Source organism: Argopecten irradians, chromosome 7 (assembly GCF_041381155.1).
Source record: "Argopecten irradians isolate NY chromosome 7, Ai_NY, whole genome shotgun sequence".
NCBI classification, from domain to species: domain Eukaryota; kingdom Metazoa; phylum Mollusca; class Bivalvia; order Pectinida; family Pectinidae; genus Argopecten; species Argopecten irradians.
Genome location: NC_091140.1, coordinates 11295629 through 11317949, shown reverse-complemented (window position 1 = coordinate 11317949; position 22321 = coordinate 11295629). Strand labels below are relative to the sequence as shown.

The window sequence follows — 22321 nt, the reverse complement described above, 5'->3', positions numbered from 1 at the left end:
ATTATGCATATTTGCAAGTGTCATGACTTTCTAAGATATTTCAATGATACCAGCGACTAAAATGCGCTACTCTGAATGGAATGTAAAACGACAAAACATAATCAATGGATTTTATTAATATTCTTTACAGTTGATCCTTTCAATTTTACTAATGTATGCAAACTTACCTTCACATGTCCGCTGATCCTCAGCCAGGACGAAGCCAGTGGTGTTACAGTCACAGTGATACGAACCATGTGTATTCACACACAGATCTTCACAATGGTTCTCACCTTCCATACACTCGTTGATATCTGTCAACCAACGTCAATCAGGTAAGTATGTGATCAGTTTTTACTCAAAGATTCAAATATACGTAGCTTTGATAACCAATTAAACACCATACAGCTGCTTATTCCTGAATGGTATTTTCGCGATGTCGCATGTCATGTTATGATTACAGTGTAATTGATCCGCAAAATATTGTGAAAAGGTTAAGCGTACATATCTTGAAGACTATATCGCAAAAGTTGAAAATCGCTGAAATTTAAATTCCTCGTTTTAAGTTTAAATCACAATAATTTCGACTCGCAAAAATAATCAACTGTACGGTAGGTGAACATTTTAATAGCCAATCTCATCGGTACATCATTTCAAACGTATAAACGAATAATATGTACAGCGGTCCAATCTGATCTGGTTGTGTTTCGCAAACACTTTAAAGTTGTCGATTTGTTAATAAAATGATAAATTCCATAAAAAATCCATTGTGACTTACCTGAGCACGATTTCTGGTCCCATGATAATTTCATTGCTGACCCCTCACAATCACAGTGGAAGGATCCATTGGTATTGATACAGACGTCCTCACACAGAGACAGGGACGAGTTGGCACATTCATCAATATCTGAAGGCAAAGTTTATTATACCACCAAACCAGAGCCATTAAACTGCATCGCTGCAATTCAATGGTACATATAATGTTTGTTAATGAAGAAAATATGAAGGAATGTCAAGGGGCTAAATACAAAAATGATTCCTGTTTGTCCACTTGCCCTATTGTATTGTACTTCATGTCGCAAAAAAAGAACTATGGTTAGTCCGAAATTGGAAAGCATCACCTTAACAGTGTTAAGCAGATTCTTCTCAAATTCCTCTTAAAGGCTTCGAACATACAACACAGACATGGAGTATTAAAATCAGAATGGCAGTATTATTTAGTCGTATGGCTAACAGTACCGCAACACCGCGATTCATTAGAAGGCCATGCCAGTAAATTGTTAACCACCAGGAGTTGTACATGTGGTGGACAAAGGGGAGAGAACATAGGTCCTAAACCGCGATTCATTAGAAGGCCATGCCAGTTAATTATTAACCACCAGGAGTTGTACAAGTGGTGGACAAAGGGGAGAGAACATAGATCCTAAGTTGTGTGGCCGATATTTCTTTGTTAATGGTGACATTGGCCTAATGCTTTAAGATTTGTGAAATAATCAAGTTTCCTACAAGTATGAACAGAGCATAGCGGAATGACCTTGAAGATAAGACTTTGTTCGACAGTGTTGGTTAACTATTGAAAGGACACACAATATATACAGTATCTAAAAAGATAGCCTACCTTTGCAGGTATGGTTATCGGCTGAGAGAGCACAGCCTGGATGACATAGAACACAGTATAAAGAGCTGGAAACCTTCGCGGACTTAACATGGATGACTTAGATAAAGGCATATATAGAGGTCCCGACCTCAACAGGCAAGCTGGTAGTCTGAAGAGAATAGTCTGGTGGGATTGTGGCAACTATTGCAAGTTTGGTCTTCGACTGAGTGGACATACATAGGAAGAGGGATGATTTAAGATAATGTACACTGTTATGGACTACCTTCACAGGTATGGTTGTCGGCCGAGAGAACATATCCTAGGTAGCAGCTACATTCGGCGGATCCTTCCGTGTTGTTGCATATGTGACTACAGTTGTAATTGTCATCCATCGAACACTCATCTATGTCTGTAAGGAAAGAGTCGTTCCGTTTATTGGATAATAAAATGGATAATAAAAGTGATATTTATTACAAGGATTAGTGATGGTAGGAACATTCAACCGAAGGTATATCTAACAAAATGAGTGTTGCTGATACAAGGGATGTAATATCGAATGGATTGTTGATTGAGAGGAAATGCTGGTACATAGTATACTGTACTCAAGTATAACTGATAAAAGAAATTGTACTAAAGGCCTTGCTGACACATGGGACCTATTTTGTATTGAATTGATTGTTATGACAGAAGAAGACATATATTTTACTTAAATGATTGTTGATACTGGGAATCTATTTGTAATTAAAGCCTTGCTCAGACATGGGACCTATTTTGTATGGAATGAATTGTTATTACAGGAGATCTATTTTTGTACTTTTAAAAATTATTGTTGATACGAGGGACAATTTTGTACTTAAAATTTAGGGTTGCTGATACAGAGGATCTATTTTGTACCTAAAGGGTTGCTGATACAGGGGATCTATTTTGTACCTTAAGGATTGCTGATACAACAGATCTATTTTGTACCTTAAGGATTGCTGATACAACAGATCTGTTTTGTACCTTAAGGATTGCTGATACAACAGATCTATTTTGTACCTAAAGGATTGCTGATACAACAGATCTATTTTGTACCTAAAGGATTGCTGATACAACAGATCTGTTTTGTACCTTAAGGATTGCTGATACAACAGATCTATTTTGTACCTAAAGGATTGCTGATACAACAGATCTATTTTGTACCTAAAGGGTTGCTGATACAGGGGATCTATTTTGTACCTAAAGGGTTGCTGATACAACAGATCTTTTTTGTACCTAAAGGATTGCTGATACAGGGGATCTATTTTGTACCTAAAGGGTTGCTGATACAACAGATCTTTTTTGTACCTAAAGGATTGCTGATACATACATTTTGTACCTTAAGGGTTGCTGATACAACAGATCTTTTTTGTACCTAAAGGATTGCTGATACAACAGATCTATTTTGTACCTAAAGGATTGCTGATACAGGGGATCTATTTTGTACCTAAAGGATTGCTGATACAGGGGATCTATTTTGTACCTAAAGGGTTGGTGATACAACAGATTTTTTTGTACCTAAAGGATTGCTGATACAGGGGATCTATTTTGTACCTAAAGGGTTGCTGATACAGGGGATCTATTTTGTACCTAAAGGATTGCTGATACAGGGGATCTATTTTGTACCTAAAGGGTTGGTGATACAACATATCTTTTTTGTACCTAAAGGATTGCTGATACAGGGGATCTATTTTGTACCTAAAGGGTTGCTGATACAACAGATCTTTTTTGTACCTAAAGGATTGCTGATACATACATTTTGTACTTTAAGGGTTGCTGATACAACAGATCTTTTTTGTACCTAAAGGATTGCTGATACAACAGATCTATTTTGTACCTAAAGGATTGCTGATACAGGGGATCTATTTTGTACCTAAAGGATTGCTGATACAGGGGATCTATTTTGTACCTAAAGGATTGCTGATACAGGGGATCTATTTTGTACCTAAAGGGTTGGTGATACAACAGATCTTTTTTGTACCTAAAGGATTGCTGATACAGGGGATCTATTTTGTACCTAAAGGATTGCTGATACAGGGGATCTATTTTGTACCTAAAGGGTTGGTGATACAACATATCTTTTTTGTACCTAAAGGATTGCTGATACAGGGGATCTATTTTGTACCTAAAGGGTTGCTGATACAACAGATCTCTTTTTGTACCTAAAGGATTGCTGATACATACATTTTGTACTTTAAGGGTTGCTGATACAACAGATCTTTTTTGTACCTAAAGGATTGCTGATACAACAGATCTATTTTGTACCTAAAGGATTGCTGATACAGGGGATCTATTTTGTACCTAAAGGATTGCTGATACAGGGGATCTATTTTGTACCTAAAGGATTGCTGATACAGGGGATCTATTTTGTACCTAAAGGGTTGGTGATACAACAGATTTTTTTGTACCTAAAGGATTGCTGATACAGGGGATCTATTTTGTACCTAAAGGGTTGCTGATACAGGGGATCTATTTTGTACCTAAAGGATTGCTGATACAGGGGATCTATTTTGTACCTAAAGGATTGCTGATACAGGGGATCTATTTTGTACCTAAAGGATTGCTGATACAGGGGATCTATTTTGTACATATATGATTGCTGATACAGGGGATCTATTTTGTACATATATGATTGCTGATACAGGGGATCTATTTTGTACATATATGATTGCTGATACAGGGGATCTATTTTGTACCTATATGATTGCTGATACAACAGATCTATTTTGTACCTTAAGGATTGCTGATACAACAGATCTTTTTTGTACCTAAAGGATTGCTGATACAACAGATCTTTTTTGTACCTAAAGGATTGCTGATACAACAGATCTATTTTGTACCTAAAGGATTGCTGATACAGGGGATCTATTTTGTACCTAAAGGATTGCTGATACAACAGATCTATTTTGTACCTAAAGGATTGCTGATACAACAGATCTATTTTGTACCTAAAGGATTGCTGATACAACAGATCTATTTTGTACCTTAAGGATTGCTGATACAACAGATCTGTTTTGTACCTTAAGGATTGCTGATAAAACAGATCTATTTTGTACCTTAAGGATTGCTGATACAGGGGATCTTTTTTGTACCTAAAGGATTGTTGATACAACAGATCTATTTTGTACCTAAAGGATTGCTGTTACAACAGATCTATTTTGTACCTTAAGGATTGCTGATAAAACAGATCTATTTTGTACCTTAAGGATTGCTGATACAGGGGATCTTTTTTGTACCTAAAGGATTGCTGATACAGGGGATCTATTTTGTACCTTAAGAATTGCTGTTACAAGGGATCTTTTTTGCAGCCGTGATTATGTCGTAATTTTGAACTTTAGTGTCACGCACCCAACAGTTTGACAAGTGCAAACTATTTAATTTGTAAGCTGTATGGCTGAATGAAATTGAATTGGAATTATACAATTTATGACAATGTTTAACATTTAACAAAAGAAAAACTAAATTGTCTTAGACTTGTCTTGTTATCTTCTGTGGTTGCTCAAACGATTTTTCATCTTGGCTCGATAAAGCAAAGTCAAACTTGAACGTATTGCTATGTTGTTAAGATGGACTACACCTGATTATATAAGATACAGACAAAGAGTTATCATGCTTTATACGCCAGCTATGCAGTAGGAGTTGCTCTATTTATATAGCAGTTATGTCTACTATATGCAGTTTGTGTTACTTCTGAGAGAAACTTAAAACATATCTTCTGTATTCAAGAGACAGCTAAATAGGTATAACTTAAATGTTGACATTATATGCAGATTTAAATTAAAGATTAATATCTGGCCTACCATCACAAGAGACACTGTCATTGTTCAGTAGGTATCCCGGGTATGGGCATGCGCAGTAGAATGAACCCAGCGTGTTAACACACGTGACATTGCAGCCTCCGTTGTCCATTCCACACTCGTCAATATCTGCAAGCAAACGATAAAATATATCCTTTACAGACTGCAAACCATGGGAATAATGATTGCCGTGTTTGGTAGAGTTTGTTTGGAAACACTTGGCTAATTTGAATTAGACTAGTCAGGTAAGATGATATTATTTGATGTCTTTGGTTGTCATGGTCGTCGGTTGGACAGATTTCAGAATGCACATTTCACATGGGTTTAGAACAAGCTTAGCCCTCCAATGAATAGAAACTATTGTCAATGACAAAAATCTTTCAATAAAAAAAGAAACAGATTATTTACCTTTGCAGGTAAATATTGAATGTAAAGGAATATTATGTAGAAGAATACCTGTACAGTTTTGTCCATTCTCCACAAGGAAGAAGCCGTCGGGGCACACACATGTGAAGCTGCCCATCTCGTTCAGGCACCCATGCTCACAGTCGGCCGCCAAACACTCGTCAACATCTACAATGGTTACAAAAAAGAATGGACGATTTATTGGTTTACTGATAACTCCCCATTTAGTCATATTGGTTTGTATTCGTAGTAGCAACAACCATTATTTTTCATCATTAATTTTATTTAGAGCTAAATGTTACGTCGGTAAATAACGACACAACAGTTGTAATCTAGTACATATTAGGTAGTTAGTCAACGATAGAAGCTGACAAGAACCAACACAACTGAAATATACGATTGAAAGATAAATAATGAATTTAACTCCATATCAATATTCAGTTGTAGACGTAGTAAATAGCAATGCTTACTTTATAAAGACCGAAATGAATTAATGGCAAGAAAATCATGACGTAGATATTTCATTGTAGGCTTTTTTAACACCATACCCACCTTGACAGGGAATTTTCTCGGCTGGACTACCAACATATCCAGGGAGACACCGGCAATCCTCCAGGGAGTTCGCCGCTCCTGGTAAGGCCCGGACGATATGCGAGTTGTTAGGACAGTCCACACACAATTTGTCGTGTTCGATGATGTACTGGTCGTCTCGACATTCTAATGGAGGGCATCCGTGTATCAATTTCGAAAAACAAGTAAACACTGTGTCAGAAATTCCAAAACCACCTCGAGCTCGCTGGTGGATACTGACCCATTTTTCATATGAAAAAATTATCATTAGACTACTGTAATTCCATTCCTTCCTTATAAAACAAACATGGCAGTTATTACAATTCACAACTGAAACATGCGTGTATAAATATTTGTGTATATAATTTAGACAAATGGTAACAAAATTTCAATCAAAGTGCCAAGGCCACTCATAGAAGCTGTGAATGAAGGACTCAAACAATGGAAAAAAGAAATTGGTTTATCATTTATATTGAATTTAGTATACATGTTGTAGTTGTATATACTTTTTAATGTTGAACTTAGAGTTTAACAAAACGTTTGTACAAATGTATTTATTTTTCATGATATTTAAAGTTGAATATTTTCATGAAATAACTAAAATAAAATTTTATTTTTAAATTTCTAATTATGGAAATAAGAATTTGAGTGCCGTTTTTTATAACTAATTAATCAATTCTAGAATCTAACGAAGTGCCATTTTTTAAACTAATTGATAAATATATATTAATTACTATAATTTTCAGTTTTATCAATGCTAAGTAAACAAATGATATTAGAAATTGGTTGTTATATCCGTATGTTAAAGATGCTCCACCGCTGACAAATGGTATTTTGTCACTATAAAAAACAGGAGCAGACGATTTAGTATTTTTCTTCAGTTACTAAAATTACTTACTTTACACCATTACCACCATTGAAAAGTTTGAGCTTCTAATTTTACTTCAAGTTAAAAATATGAAAAATAATTAATTGCGTCCCGAAAAAATTCCGTGACACTATATTCTATTTGGAATGAAGTACTGATTGCGCATGCACCAAAGGCGAAATAAATTATTTTATACTATTTGTTGTGTTAATTAGGCATATATATACACGATTAAACACCAATTATTGTTCAAATGATTAATATCATTTATGCTCTGTCGGCGGTGGAGCATCTTTAATTTCCACTTAATCATTTAAGAATATTTTCGAATAAACAACAATAGAAATATTATGATTTCCGGAATATGTGATGGTTTTATTTTTAGAAAACCAACATGGCTGCTTGCATGTGTATCACTTTGGTTGCCGACTTTTGACTTATAAATCATGGCCAGATACCTTTGCCAAATAAAAGGCACACAACTTGGTTACTTAATAACACTTATTTGATGTAATGAAACATTATTGCAAATAATACATTGTTTATGTTTGTTTAAACTGCTTGAACAAGTGGAACAGCAAGTACTAAATATAGAATTGTTACGGCCGTACAAATGTTTTCAAAAACAAAAAAGATGAAATTAATGTTGACTACAGTAGACCTAGAGATTGACATCTTTTCATATATACTTTCTACATGTATTTTGGTTTGAAAATAATCTGAGTTAAATAATTAAAAGGTTGCTATAACTAATATATTCCTGAAATAAATGTATGGTGTAATAACAATGTCGTTTTAAGGGAGGCAACTCGAGCAACCAGATCTTGATGGACGAAAGCTGAGCGTAGTAATTTCATCAAATATAGTGTTATATGTATGACACTAAATACATGTAGTTATTAGATAGGGGAGATAACTCCTATAGATATATTATCAATACATGTTGTATCCTATAAAGTTCACATAATTAATTTAGGTTATAGAACTTTCTAGAATATTATCATCGTATAAACAAATATGTTTGTAAACATGTTGATTATAAGTAGAGATCTAGAGTGATCTATTTCCAGAAAGTTCTGTGTGTTTACTTGTTTACTGTTTTTAGTTAGATATTTCTAGAAGTAGAAGGTTCTCCAATATTCTTGAATTAGGGTTAAGCTATATATACTCCAGCTGCCCAAGGCTAATCAGAACTGTAATGAGACCTGTAATGAGACATATCAAGAATTGTACAGTGCCATATAAGATTCTATTGGGAGAGCTATTGTGACTTTATCTGTGGATTATTACAACACTTTGTGTGGATTTATTCATATTGCCTGGAACTTTACAAATCATCTGTGGACATTCATTTTCCTTGTGGATTTGTGATTATTGTTAATTTGAAACCTGGAAGGATCAAGGATTATACCAGGACATTCACATACAGATAAGTAACACTTTAAATCATCGTATTACTCTTGTACCACCACCAATTACTTTAGATATTGTAAACCATCTCTGTATAATATTGTATATATAATTAAATTGTGTTTTGAATTTAGCTGCTGGTTTCTCATTTCTGTTATTCGTTCATGTAACAATAGATCGGAACTTAACCAAAGATAAAGATTTTGCAAACACCTTTAAATCTTACATCAATTTTGTAACATTCAAATAGATAGATACACTCAAAAAATCTACTGCGGAGGAATACATTAAGAAGGCGTTGTACATGAGTTTTTTCATACCTTCAATTAGCGTGTGAAAGTAACAAAACAACATTTTCATCGCGGATTGTTATTTCCGTTTTGATGTGCTCAGGCTCGCCGCGCGTACCCATGATTGCTGTTTCACAGCATCATAAAACTATATCATCGAAATCCATCAGTATCAATTTAGTTATGGTTGTCAATTTCCAAATACATGTCATCACTTCTCCCACCCTTGCGGTCATATTCACTACTTTGCCAGTACATGTAGGTTCGCCATATAATTAGTCTTGATTACATTAATTTGATGAAATCCGCAAAGAATCCTAAGTTAAGTGAAAGAAAGTGTAGGTATGGACCATTTCGTTCTGAAAGGTAAAATGTGGGTACCTTTAAAAGGTGATTTGATGGCAGGATTACCGCCAAGGTGCAGAAAATGACAGCTATTATAGCAAAATTTCTGTCGAATGATGACAATGATAGACAACTTTGTTGCCATGTTCACGAAACAGTCATTCATTCAACCATGGAGCTATTTCTAACTTGAATTTTAATAAGGCAACATATGTATACGTACGTGTACAGTTGCGTTGGTTTTCGTGCACCACGTATCCATGCCAGTGACACCAGCAGTAGAATGACCCTATAGTATTCACACAGTCGTTCTCGCAGTTAGGGCCGTTGTCGATACACTCGTCCACATCTACAGTCAATTTATATACTATATTTTACATCATCGTTATCAGACAACGAGTTATGTTTGTTGTTTAAATTCAGTATTGCGCCCCATCTTTTAAAGTTGTTTAAAACATATAATCTGTGAATATGGATGCTTAAATAGGTGGTTCAGATCCATGAAAGCACCAATATACTATTGACATAGCGGTTAATGTCGCATGAAACATCATACGTTTTGAAAGAGCCGCCAGTCATCGCCGTTTCCAACTTTCGGGTGATATGACTGATATCGGAAAACCGAATTGCATCATGTGACCGACATCGGCGACACCCGTATAGATCGGAACCTCCCGATTCGTATCACGTGGCCAACGTTGTCAATACCCGTACAGATCGCACCTGTCATAATTATAAATCAATTTTTTCAATTTTTATCTATCCTTACATTTCCATACAGTTGAGAAATTTTTAGTTTTGTAAAATTAACACATTTACTGTTACAAATCCACATGATGGATGTACTAACCTATACAGTTTTTGCCTCCTGAGTCGATCTGAAATCCAGGCTCTTGACAGTCACAGTTGAACGAACCAACGCTGTTTACACACAAGTCCTGGCATTCCCCATTTCCGATCTTACACTCGTCTATATCTAAAATAGATATGTAGCCGTTTAGATACATTGAAGAATGTATTACATTGATATAGATTTGTAAAATGTAAAGTTTCTGTTTTTAATTTGCAAGCAAATGGTTGATCATGTCTTCGAAGAATTATTGAGTAGGAAAGCACCACAAAAAGAGATGACATTGCCAATGCGGAAATTCCTTCAAGAAGAAGTGAAGTGTAAATTTCGTTATTCAGTGCGGGATACTTACCTTCGCATTTAGTGCGGTCCTTGTCCGGACGGAAGCCATTATTACACTCACACTCGTAGGAGCCTACGGTATTCACACATCGACCGTTATCACAGATCTTCCTCCCGTATACTTCACACTCGTCAACATCTGTATTGGAGAGACAACTTTACAGGTAATGTGTTTGTCATATTGTGTAACCAGCACACTATACTTTCTGATCCAGATGTTTATGATCTTGGCTGAAAGATCTCCCTATTTCCCATAGAATGAAAGTTGCTAAGAATCATTTGTTTACTTGCGTAACATCCTACCGGTAGGTTAGATTATTTGATAAACGATTTATCTCTGAAGCAATACCTCTTGGGAACAGTCTGATGTATGTCTTGAAAACGGTCGCGCCATTTTTTTAATTTCTTAAACGCAATATTATCAAAGAATAAACTTAAGGCAATTAATTTTGTTACAGTGTATGATCGTCAGAAAAAGCATTTGGGCTAAGTTTGTTGTCCAGAAAATCAAATAATGGTACAATGAAAACTGCAAAAAATTTTGTTTCTTTGACGAAAATTGGAGTATGCTATCTCCAGGAAGTTCTATGGTTTCAGGATATTCATTCAGACAGTTACTTTATATACTCCTTGTGCTTATTATGAAAAGAAAAGAATATAGAACAATACACCATTGGAACGTTCGTATCATACTATTACTCTCTACATGACATAATACGTGTGGGACTTAAACAAGTATGTTTATCCGCTGTCTACATCGTGGTCTATTGGAGGCCTATATCGGGGAAGGGAGCCCATTAAAGATTCTCCGTAATAGATCTATATGTGTACATATGATTTTTTTAAGTTTGTCTAGGTCGACTTCCGGTGGAAAAAACGACTAATGAATGTCGGTCCTTCCCACAATTAACAAGCTCCGCCACATCCGGGAAACGGCACTTTGGTTGCTAAGGGTTACCATGCCCTCGACATACTCCAATTCCGAAGTGTTCAGGCGTCAACAGGATTCAAAACAAGTCAAGTACACCGAGATCTGTTATACGTTCCAGTGAATCTATCTTACTCCATCTTCTGTACCTGTGCTGCATAAAAGACCTATTTTGAATAAGTGGTTATACCCCGTTTCGTTTTCGTGTCCCACCTGAATAGAATTGTACTGACTTCTGATTGATAAACACAATCAGATATGTGGTATGTGTGTAATGACTTTGAGGGATGCCGAACACAACTACTGTCGTAAACCTGCATGGTAACGAAATAAAGGCTTCTACTTGACCGAAAATAAATATCCTGTTTTTGTAAAATCGCATTCCGAAGGCGATGCCGTGCTGCCATGGTATAAATAAAACAAAAAGTTGAAGCATAATAATGACCTACCTGTACAATTATGTAGATCACTAGACAGCTGGTATCCCTCTTGTGTTATACACTTGCAGTAATAAGAACCAATCACGTTGATACATATATCCTCACAGCCTCCGTACTCCAGTGTACATTCATTGTCATCTAGATGGTAGAAATGTACATTATATTGATGATCCTTGCTATTGAAAATGACACATTTCAGCATATCATAACAAGAGGCCCATATGCCTTAACGGTCACCTGACTTCGGATAAAGAATGAAACAAAGACATAAAAACGCTATGTGAATGCCCATCAGGCTCTTGAAATCAGTCAATGATTATACCGATTTGACATTTTCATCTTTTACAAGTATTTGATTCTATTGCATGTGTTACATTTCCTATGAAAACTGAGCAAATAATACTTATAAATGTGCTTTCCCTATATAAACTATAGTAAATTAAAACCCTTCCCCAGGGAAAAATCTTAGAAACCAGGGCAACAAATATTGTAAAGGGACTTGAGACCTTTTAATATATGAAAAGTTCATAAGAAGATTTTTGTTTTTAATTTTAGCCATTTTGACCCCTTTTGGTCCCGTACCTCTGACCCCTGGGAGTCAGCCGGGGACCTATATGGATGTGATGTTAAAATGCTATCTCTGACTAATAATTCTAACCAAGTTTGACTCATTATCTATGAAAATTGAGCAAATAATACTCATAAATGTATTAACTCTATATAAACTTTAGTAAATTTGAACCCCTCCCCTGGGGAAAATCTGAGACCCCAGGGCCTTAAAATCACAATTTTTGTAGAGGGCGTTGAGACCTTCCAATATCTGAAGAGTATTTGATTCTACTACAGCTGCAAGTTGAGAAGATTACATCATGTGTATTTTTGAAATTTCAACCTTTTTGACGCTTTTTGGCCCCTGGGTGTCATCTAGAACCTAGATGAATATGATGTTAAACTACTATCTCAGACTAATTATTCTAACCAAGTTTGACTCATTTCCTGTGACAATTGAGCAAATAATGCTTATAAATGTGTTTTTCCTATATTAACTATAGTAAATTCGACCCCTTCCCAGGAAAAAATCTGAGATCAGGGCCATGAAATTCACAATTTTTGAAGAGGGCCTTGGAACCTTTCAAAATATAAAGAGTATTATATTCTTTTTTTGGCCCCGCCCCTCTGGCCACTGAGAGTCAGCCAGGACCTATATTGATAAGATGTTAAACTGCTATCTCCGGCTAATAATTCTAACCAAGTTTGACACATTTTATATGAAAATTTAGCTAATTTTGCTCATAAATTTATTTTCCTATGTAAACTATAATAAATGTGACCCCTCCCTAGGGGAAAATTTGAGACCCCAGGGCCATGAAATTCACAAACGTAGTGGGCCTTGGGACCTTTCAATCTATGAAGAGCATTTGATTCTACCACATCTGTGAGTGGAGAAGATTTTTGAAATTTTAGTCAATTTAACCCCTTTTGGTCCCTCCCACAACCCCCCGGCGGGTGGGGGCCATACAATTCACAAATTTGATTAACCTTATGCCCTAGAAGATTTGTGCAAAATTTCATTGAATTTGCTTCAGCAGTTTTGGAGAAGAAGTCGAAAATGTAATTTTTTTACGGACGCACGACGGAAGACGCACGACGATGGACAAAAGGCGATGAGAAAAAAAATCTTTTCTTTTGTATGAACAATATCGCACAATGCTCATCTCATCTTTTCCAAACCAAAAACAGGTCATTTGATTTTTACGCACTGAAATTCATACCCAAATGGTCGACTCACTTTAACAACCTTTTATTTGGTTAATGGTGGTGTTATATCACCCTTGTAGAATCTGAAACACCATATCAACCTCAACAAAAGTCCATACTAGTAATTGATAACACAGTAATCGCCTTACCACTGAACTATTTATTTACCATATTCATTGTTATCCTCTTTTAATTTACCATTTACACAAGATATTGGCTATTTCTTGTTGTTGAACCCATATTGTCGATTGTGATTGTTTTGCACGCGAGGGAGCTCTACGGTACCAAATATAATGTACATGATACCCGGATATCAAGATTGGTGGGTCTTATTATGCAAATGAATCCCGATAGCTTGTGCTGCCACACAGTCATAATTATTCATTGACATAACAATAAGACCCACACATCGTAACGAGACCCCGTTTCCCATGTGACCTATAGTACCTGATGACGTCATCACTGTACCGGAAGACGTACCGTAACATGACCGCCCGTCCCAGCTGTTCATGTAGCCTGGTATGGTACAGTTACACCTGTAGGATCCTTCCGTGTTCTCACAATCCCCGGGACACTCATTCAAGCTGTCGTCCTCGCACTCATTCATATCTGTAATACAAGTTGAACTCATGGTTCGTTGATTCCGTAGCGCATTAAACAATAGTTGATGTCTACAAAGATATGTTCGAAATTCTTCCTGTTTCAAATATGCCACTCTTGATTACCCTCTATGATATTTGATCTGAAATTAGTTTCCGCAAGCCGTACTTTACGCAATGAATATAAAAACCACTTTATTCTATTGTTATTAAGTGGTGTGCATAAATTAAAGCAAAACAAATAATAAGAAAAAGCTTTAAATACTTCCCGTTTCCAGGCTCCTAAAATTCAAATTGATATCTTGAGATTTAGGAGACTGCTTTACACAGTAATTTAGGTTTTCGGCTTCAACAACATGTTATATCATATCTAGTATTATAAATAGGTATTTATTGCAGTTGTCCTTGCACTTCTTTTTGTGAATGTGAACATTTTTATAAATGATAGTTTTGATCCTCATTGGGCAGTAATGGAAATACAATATGTACATAAAAATCACTTATGGAAATTAAATTGATATCATACACTTAACCCTGTTTCCATTTTAGCATAAAGGCCATATTGGCCTTTTGATTTTCCTTGCGTACGTATTCTTAACCACAAGTTCAAATACCTTCGTTTTCTAGCTAGACGATTCTTATTCAATTTACTTTGCAAAATTTACACCTGCTGTTAGGAATTAACAAGTATTTACATAAATCTATTTCCGCGAACCCGTTTGAACTAGACTCCCCTGACCAGTGCTCGAACAAAAAGCATGGATTTTGGCTGATAAATTAAAAATAATGAGCAATTTTTGAAGTCTGTTACTCAACCTTAGGACAGTCTTTTGGCGAACATTTTCCACAAAATTAAAATTAAGTTTGCGTGTTTGTTTGTTTGTTTACGACAGTGAGTCAAAGACCACTGTCAAAATGGCGGAAATTGCGTAAAAAAGGACCAGCCTGAACATCCCAATCGAAAAAATAAACTTTGTATTTATGAAACATTTTCTATCTATTCTAATCTATATAGACCCCGATTTCTCTCAAGAGCAACAAAAAATATTTAGAAACTCAAAACCTGCTCATATTCGACAAAAACAAAGCCATCTATTTCGTGGGTAATACACCGGAAATCATGCATTGTCACCTGTTTTAACGGGGCGGGAAATGATTCGTTATTTATCCCAAAAATTTGCTGCAAGTGCTATTTTTCTTTAAGAAGAGAAGTTTTGCTATCATTTAAGGATAATAAAATATTTTTGGAATATTTTATTATCATAAAGTTTATTATTATTAACTTTTCATGCGCTGATGTTCATTTTGGCGATCGTCAATTTTGTGATTTGCTGTCAGACGTCGTCTGCTCATATTCAAATTACGGAACTGGTTAGCGAAGTTTTCTTATTAGCGGAAGAAAAATGTCCGCACACACCATAATTACCATACACCACGAACAAAAGAATCGACAGATTTTAGGAATGGTAACCGAAAAATAAAATAGGTGTTCGAACACTGGTCAGGCGAGTCTATAGATAATAATGTTTAAACAATTTCCAATTGAAGGCGCTTATTGTTTCTCTTTTGCAATTCAATACAATAAACTTTGGTGATGTAACGTGAAGAAATTAAGATTAACTGTGGTCATATATACTGGATATTGCCAATACCAAACAGGAAATTATCAATAGCATACACGATGTTAGAAGTTGTCAATATATATTATCCATAAAGTGTCCGGGATTTTCCCGGATTTCATTAAAGATGTCATAAATATTAAGTTGAAATTGTTTATTTAATCAAAGTACTGAAAGTACTGAGAGCTTAAGGCAAGTGAAGAAAGTTAATTTGCAGGTATTCACACGAGTAGACATAAAAAACAAGTGTTAGCTTCCCAAAAAGCTAAGAAGGCTACCATACAGTATTGTTTATTAGGAAGCAATGATAGGAAAGCTTGACAAATTGTTCTTTTCACAGTTACCTAGGGTAGCTGCCATAGTTCTTATTCTCATTTTTGAATAATGATAATTCAAATGTTTTCACATTCAATGTAAAAGATTATCAACTTCATGATATTCATGAAAGGGCCACTAGGCTACCTTTCCGAAACAAAAACAAAAAATAAAAATCTTTTTATAACAATTATAACATAATAAATTGAAGTTTTGCCGTGTGGCGCAGAAATGGTCAACTAACCCATTGTAATTATGACGACGCCAGGAACATAATACGACCTGCGATATGAAACTTAACCTTTTATTTATTTCAATAAAGTTGTTCATAAGGTAAAGAGGGTCTTTTCCTTATGCTAACACGTTTTCCGTCAAATATACACTATACTGATATACATTTACTTGGACAAGTTGGTGAAATACATAGTATAAAAGCATAACTTTTCAGTTAAAACTGTACTTTACTTTAGCGCATACAGTTCCAAAATTATCCCCTAAGTAAAGCCTAACTTTGTTTCAGCATCTCCCATGTACGGACAGTTTTTACAAGTAGGTCATGACCATCTAGCGTACAGTATCAGTTAGGCTATATCTAGATGCTCCATTCGCTCCCGGCAATGTTTCTATTCAGTACGTGTAGCGACGCCTTGTGTGATTTCTGAGAATAATGTCGAACAACCAGAAAAAAAAACATTCAGACTTCTGTGGGTTTATCTAATGATAATTTGTTTGCAATGATTTTTCCACTGGTACCCCTTACACACATGAAATCTTCAACAACAAGTAACTAATTTTGTGTTTGCTCTGAAGGTAGGGCGTTAGAATTGTACCTGCTGCCCCTATTGCATGATCGTAAAAGGCAACTAAATTTAGGATATTATCTTTTCTATTCTTCCTATCTTACTTTATCTTTCCTAATGCCTCCCTTGGCACCGCCTCACTTTTGGCCTTGAGATGAGCGTTCGCCCCTGTGAGGAAGGCTCTGGGTTCTGACCCCTGGCCAAGACAACCAAAGTCTATAAAAGTGGTAGTTTCTGCTTCTGCGTTCAGCATACGGGGAGTGGGACGGCTGGTTAGCCCGTTGTCAGTATAATGTGACCGGGTGGGATGTGTTGCTTGGTGTCTTCAGTTGCATGCTTCAGTGATATAGCACTATAAAAAGGGCAACAGTTCCACTATACAAGAAGACACAACATGAATATACTGCAGTATCCCAAAACATGCACCTCGCACATAATACACGCAACACACCGCATACATGGGAGGCCGTCCTTACATGACCATAGCTGTTAATAGGACGTTAATTAATCAAACAAACATGACCATAGCTGTTAATAGGACGTTAATTAATCAAACAAACAACACACGTAAATCATTTGGGCCAGCCAATCAAAGTGAACAGACTACTGATAACAATGTGAAATCCCAACAACATGGCAGGCAAAGCAACCAATTATAATAGGATGGTAGCAATAATGAAAATCACTGGAACTTAAAAAAATGTGATCCTATCCAAATAATCTCCCCAGGGAGAAATAAAAGTGTAATTAACATTATTTGATTATTGATCTTGAGGACAAGATCATGGATATATATACAGCTAAAAGATATTTGCTAGAAAATGACAACAAGGGAAACAAGCTAACTTTACCTTAAGACTCAATAAAAGAACGAAGTAAAATCTGACACATGTATATCCCTATATGGTGTATGATAACAGATAATGATGTTGCTTTTCACAAGTTGCATAGCTTTATTCTTAAATGTTGTTTACAGATAGCATTGATAAGGAACTATATGCAATATCTAAAATTTACATGTAAAACTTTGTGGATGAACTCAGTGGTATAGATCAACTACAGAAGAAAAGGCAGAGTTATCAAGACATTTAAAAATAGTAATGGCAAATAGTTAAGGCAATAAAAAGAAATCTTTAATTTGATTATTTGACCTTGAATGAAGGTCAAGGTCATTCATTTGAACAAATTTGGTAGCCCTTCAACCTAGCATGTCACAGACCAAATATCAGGTCTCTAGGCCTCTCAGTTATTCACAACAACTCGTTTTAAATATTTACCGGGTATGCCTATTTGGTTCCTATGACCTAAAATGGCAGTCAAGGTCATTGAACGTTGTAGCCTTTCATCCTAGCATGTCACTGGCCCAATATCAGTTCTCTGGGCCTCTTAGTTATTTGCAAGATGTTAGACTATTTGACCCCTGTGACCTTAAATGGCGACCAAGGTCATTCATTTGAATAACCTGGTAGCCCTTCATTCCAGCATGTCACAAGCCCAATGTCATTTCTCTAGGCCTCTTAGTTATTCCCAAAAAGTTGTTTAAAGTTATAGCTTTTTGACCCCTGTGACACTGAACGGCAGTCAAGGTCATTCATTTGAACAAACTTGGAAGCCTTTTATCCCATCATATCTTTAAAGCTTTTTAACCTTTTTTATCCATGTGACCTTGAATGTGGATCAAGGTAAATCATTTGAACAAACTCGGTAGCCCTTCTTCTTAGCATGCTGTAGACCAAATATCAGTACCCTGGGCCTTTCTGATATTGAGAAGTCGTTTGAGTGAAAAATTTATGCACGACGACGGAAGGTGCATGATGACTATAGGTTAGTGCTGTGTATCGCAAGGTATCTGACGATGCAATACATATCGTGATACAGGGTTCACGATACGATACGTATCACGATATTTTAATCGACACATCGAATGTCGTGGTGTTGTTGTAAATGTGTTGTTAGGTTGGTTGTATTTCCGGAAAATTTTATTTTTTGCTTACACTCACTGCAATAGACGCGAGTTTTATAGACAGAAACTTAATAAGACCAGCAAGTGGACTTATAGGTCACAGGCGCTGACACAAGTTTAGTGTTTTGCTCTTCTTGTGATTCCACAATTTTGTTACAAACAAACGTTCGTCTGACATTGACCAAGGGAGATAATCCAATGTTCAATTTTTATTTTTAGGTATCGCGACACAAATAAATTGTACACGATGCATTGATGCACCGGGTGCACCAAGGGATGCAATACATTGATACATCCATGTGAATCGTTAAATATCTACTATAGGTCATCCTTACCCTTCAGGTCAGATGATCTAAGGGTTAATTGTCCTATAAAGAATTGGTTGCTGCATCACAATCCAAAGTGAACAGTGTTTAATCATGTTTATTCAAAAATACTTGAATAAAATAACATAGCATAACATTACAAAACATTATTTTTATTTTACTCTTTAGTGATACATGTCCATCTGAATGTATGCATTTTTATATGTTTTTACATACACCGTACCGTAAATATGTTCAATTGCAAATTTACTTGAAACCTGCAGTCCACTAATTATGTCATGTTCTTCATTAGATGTTTTGCAACACTACGGTCAATTGGACAGAATTGTAACCCTAGATCTGACGACAAAGTTGTCTAGAGCTTTATATATCTGCCATTGCAGCTAGTTAATATATGCCCGGTATTATTTCACTGCTTCTTGATAATCTCAATTCTTCAACATTTTGAGTCTGCTGTGGATGACTAGCAAATATTGGGTCCTGTTATTTTAGAATATAACAAAATATGCAATAATTTCAATAAAAAGTTATAGAGTCCTCTAACATTAACTTAAACAAGAATTTTGTTAAGTTCAAGTCAGTTGTGGAATCTTGTATACAAGTAATTTGAGTTAATATATTAGCATCATTTTTAATCTTTTTATTTTTAATTTTCATCAATATTTTAAGCTCGTGTTTCCATTTTTTAAACAGAGATAATAATTGTCTTATTACACTTGTCTCTTAAACTTCATGTATACACATGTATATTATGTACATATATACATGTACAAATGTATTGTGTATGCATGATTGTATCTCTATATTGATTAGCTACTTTTGTAGCGGAAAATATATCACCTTTTGACTGAAAGTCAGTCAGAAGGTGATATCTTTTCCGCTACAACAGTAGCTATATATTGATTACATCAATATGCTAATTCATTGTCATGTATGTTACACACTATACAAAATCCTACATACCGTTATGTTTTGTGATGTGACACTCCATTACCACGGTATCCTTATGGACAATTTGGCAAATTAAATCAGTTACACCTACTGACTTAAATGCATTAAATCGTATGTCATAAAATTAGAAAATAATGCTAGCAGTTAATTTTTGTCAACTTCGACTTTAAAAAGGAAACTGCTCCAAAATTTAAAGTAATGTTCTTGTTCTTGTAATAAAATAAAACATCTTTATCTATATGTTAGCAGAAATACACAGAGACACGTAATTTCACTTCACGTGTAATTCATTTACTGTAGACAGGTATAAGCAAAACGAAATGAACACTTACGATTTTTGCTGTTTCTGTGTACAAATACAAATAGAATGTTGTAGGCTTTGATTATTGTCACACGGGTCGGGTTGGGGAAGTACCCGGGTACCCGTCAAAATACATGTAGAAAACATGTGTAGGCCTTCCCGGCCGGGCATCCGTCAAAATAGCAAACATACTGATACTGAGTGATAGATCTATGTCTGTGTAAACGTAAAATTCAGTAACAAGAAGTACAAAATAGCACTCTTTTGTTCTGTTTTACTCACAAAGGATGACACTTCATCTGCTAACGACATGTTCACAAGCAACATTGTTGCAATTCTTATTTCCCATGATCGGAGAAGTGATCATGACTGGCGCACATGTTTACTTTCACTATCGGTATGCTGTAGATGATAACACCAGAGGCTATCCGAATGAAGACTACGTCACTCTTTTGTACTTCCTGTTGCGCATGTGCGGTAAAACAACATCTGTCACGGACATTCTGGGCTATGTCAGCTTGTTACATTACGATTGTATGATGTTACCGATTGATATTAAATTGATATACCAATGCCATTTGCAGTATTGGAGAATAAATCTCTCACATTTCATTATGATTACATTGAAATTTGCTCCATCTGAAGATCGCCCCAAACAACATCGGTAAATTGTACCACTAAGCTAACTCACGAAGTTGATACGTTCACATAGGAATACATGTCAACTACCTAGGTACGGATCGGATACTTAAATTCGGGTACACGAGGACAAAATTTAGTACCCATACCAGCCCTACTTATACATACTCAAATCCTGTCAATTCCTTTAATTAGTGTTATCTAAACTAGAAGCTTTTCCTATATGCAAATAATTGGCGAGAATTTAGGTCATCGATCAAGGATATTATAGCTTTGGACACATTTTTGAAACTATAACACTTAAGGAAATACTACAGATTTTTTTTTCATGCAATCATAATTACACTACGACAGCATATTTGCTTTAGAAAGCGGATTTTTTGGACCCGAGTTGTAGTACTTTTTCACGCTAGGTGGTGTCGTAGTCGAAAGGGTATTTCCGGTTGTAGAGGCAATACCAATACGCTGCAAGGCTTATAGCCTTAAAGTTGTATTTCTTGTAATTTTCACTGTAACCATATGTCATTTTAACATTTGAAATTTGAATATGGACATATTAACTTGATGATTTAGCTCCCCAAAACCATATGTCATTCTATCAAAGAGCCGAAATCTAGGGATCATATATTACTGGTTTTGAATAAAACGCCTTCAATCTCCGCCATATTCAGTACCTTCGGGTTTTGTCGGAATTTCGAATCGTCCACACGTCCTACACGTGGTGATTCAGGTAACTAGCGTAAGCGCACATGTGTTTGTTTACGTTTTCCTTCAGGCTAATATGAGCAAATCGTGCTGGTATATAACATAATGTCCACAGAGCATGCATTTGAAAATCGAATTCACACATTGCCGAAATTCAATATTGTGTGTATCAAAAATTGTAAAGTGCGAGCATTAATTTCTTTGTAGATCCAGTCTGCTGAGGTCGACCACTTGTTTTGTGTACGAAAAATTGTTGACATTTCTCTTGGTTTCACAACTCTCGTGTTACTTCGAGATTGTCGCGACGATGTTCAGAAGAGTTCGGAATGATTCGGCATCTTTCGAGCCTATTTTTTACGTGTACACGTTAAAAAGATTTTTTCACTTTTATAATTAAAATACTTCCAGTGCTGCAACTTTATAAAAAGTGGTAAAATAAGAAAGTTTAAACCTCGGACAGACGGAGAAAAATGTGTATAGCACCTATACAGTTTTTACTATAACAA

At 35.7% G+C, this 22321-nt stretch overlaps 1 protein-coding gene across 2 annotated transcripts in view; it reads right to left on the bottom strand.

Moving 5' to 3' along the window:
• The window catches only part of LOC138327553 (fibrillin-2-like), a 51057-nt gene that overhangs the window by 5743 nt on the left and 22993 nt on the right, over positions 1-22321 (bottom strand). For both annotated transcript variants that reach the window (XM_069273726.1, XM_069273727.1), the window contains 11 exons: positions 14078-14206; positions 11849-11977; positions 10482-10610; positions 10130-10255; positions 9503-9628; positions 6349-6513; positions 5848-5964; positions 5395-5520; positions 1860-1985; positions 758-886; positions 168-293 (listed from right to left, as the gene is read on the bottom strand). In XM_069273726.1, the coding sequence (XP_069129827.1) occupies positions 168-293; positions 758-886; positions 1860-1985; positions 5395-5520; positions 5848-5964; positions 6349-6513; positions 9503-9628; positions 10130-10255; positions 10482-10610; positions 11849-11977; positions 14078-14206 (1428 nt within the window). The remainder of the gene's footprint in view (positions 1-167; positions 294-757; positions 887-1859; positions 1986-5394; positions 5521-5847; positions 5965-6348; positions 6514-9502; positions 9629-10129; positions 10256-10481; positions 10611-11848; positions 11978-14077; positions 14207-22321) is intronic.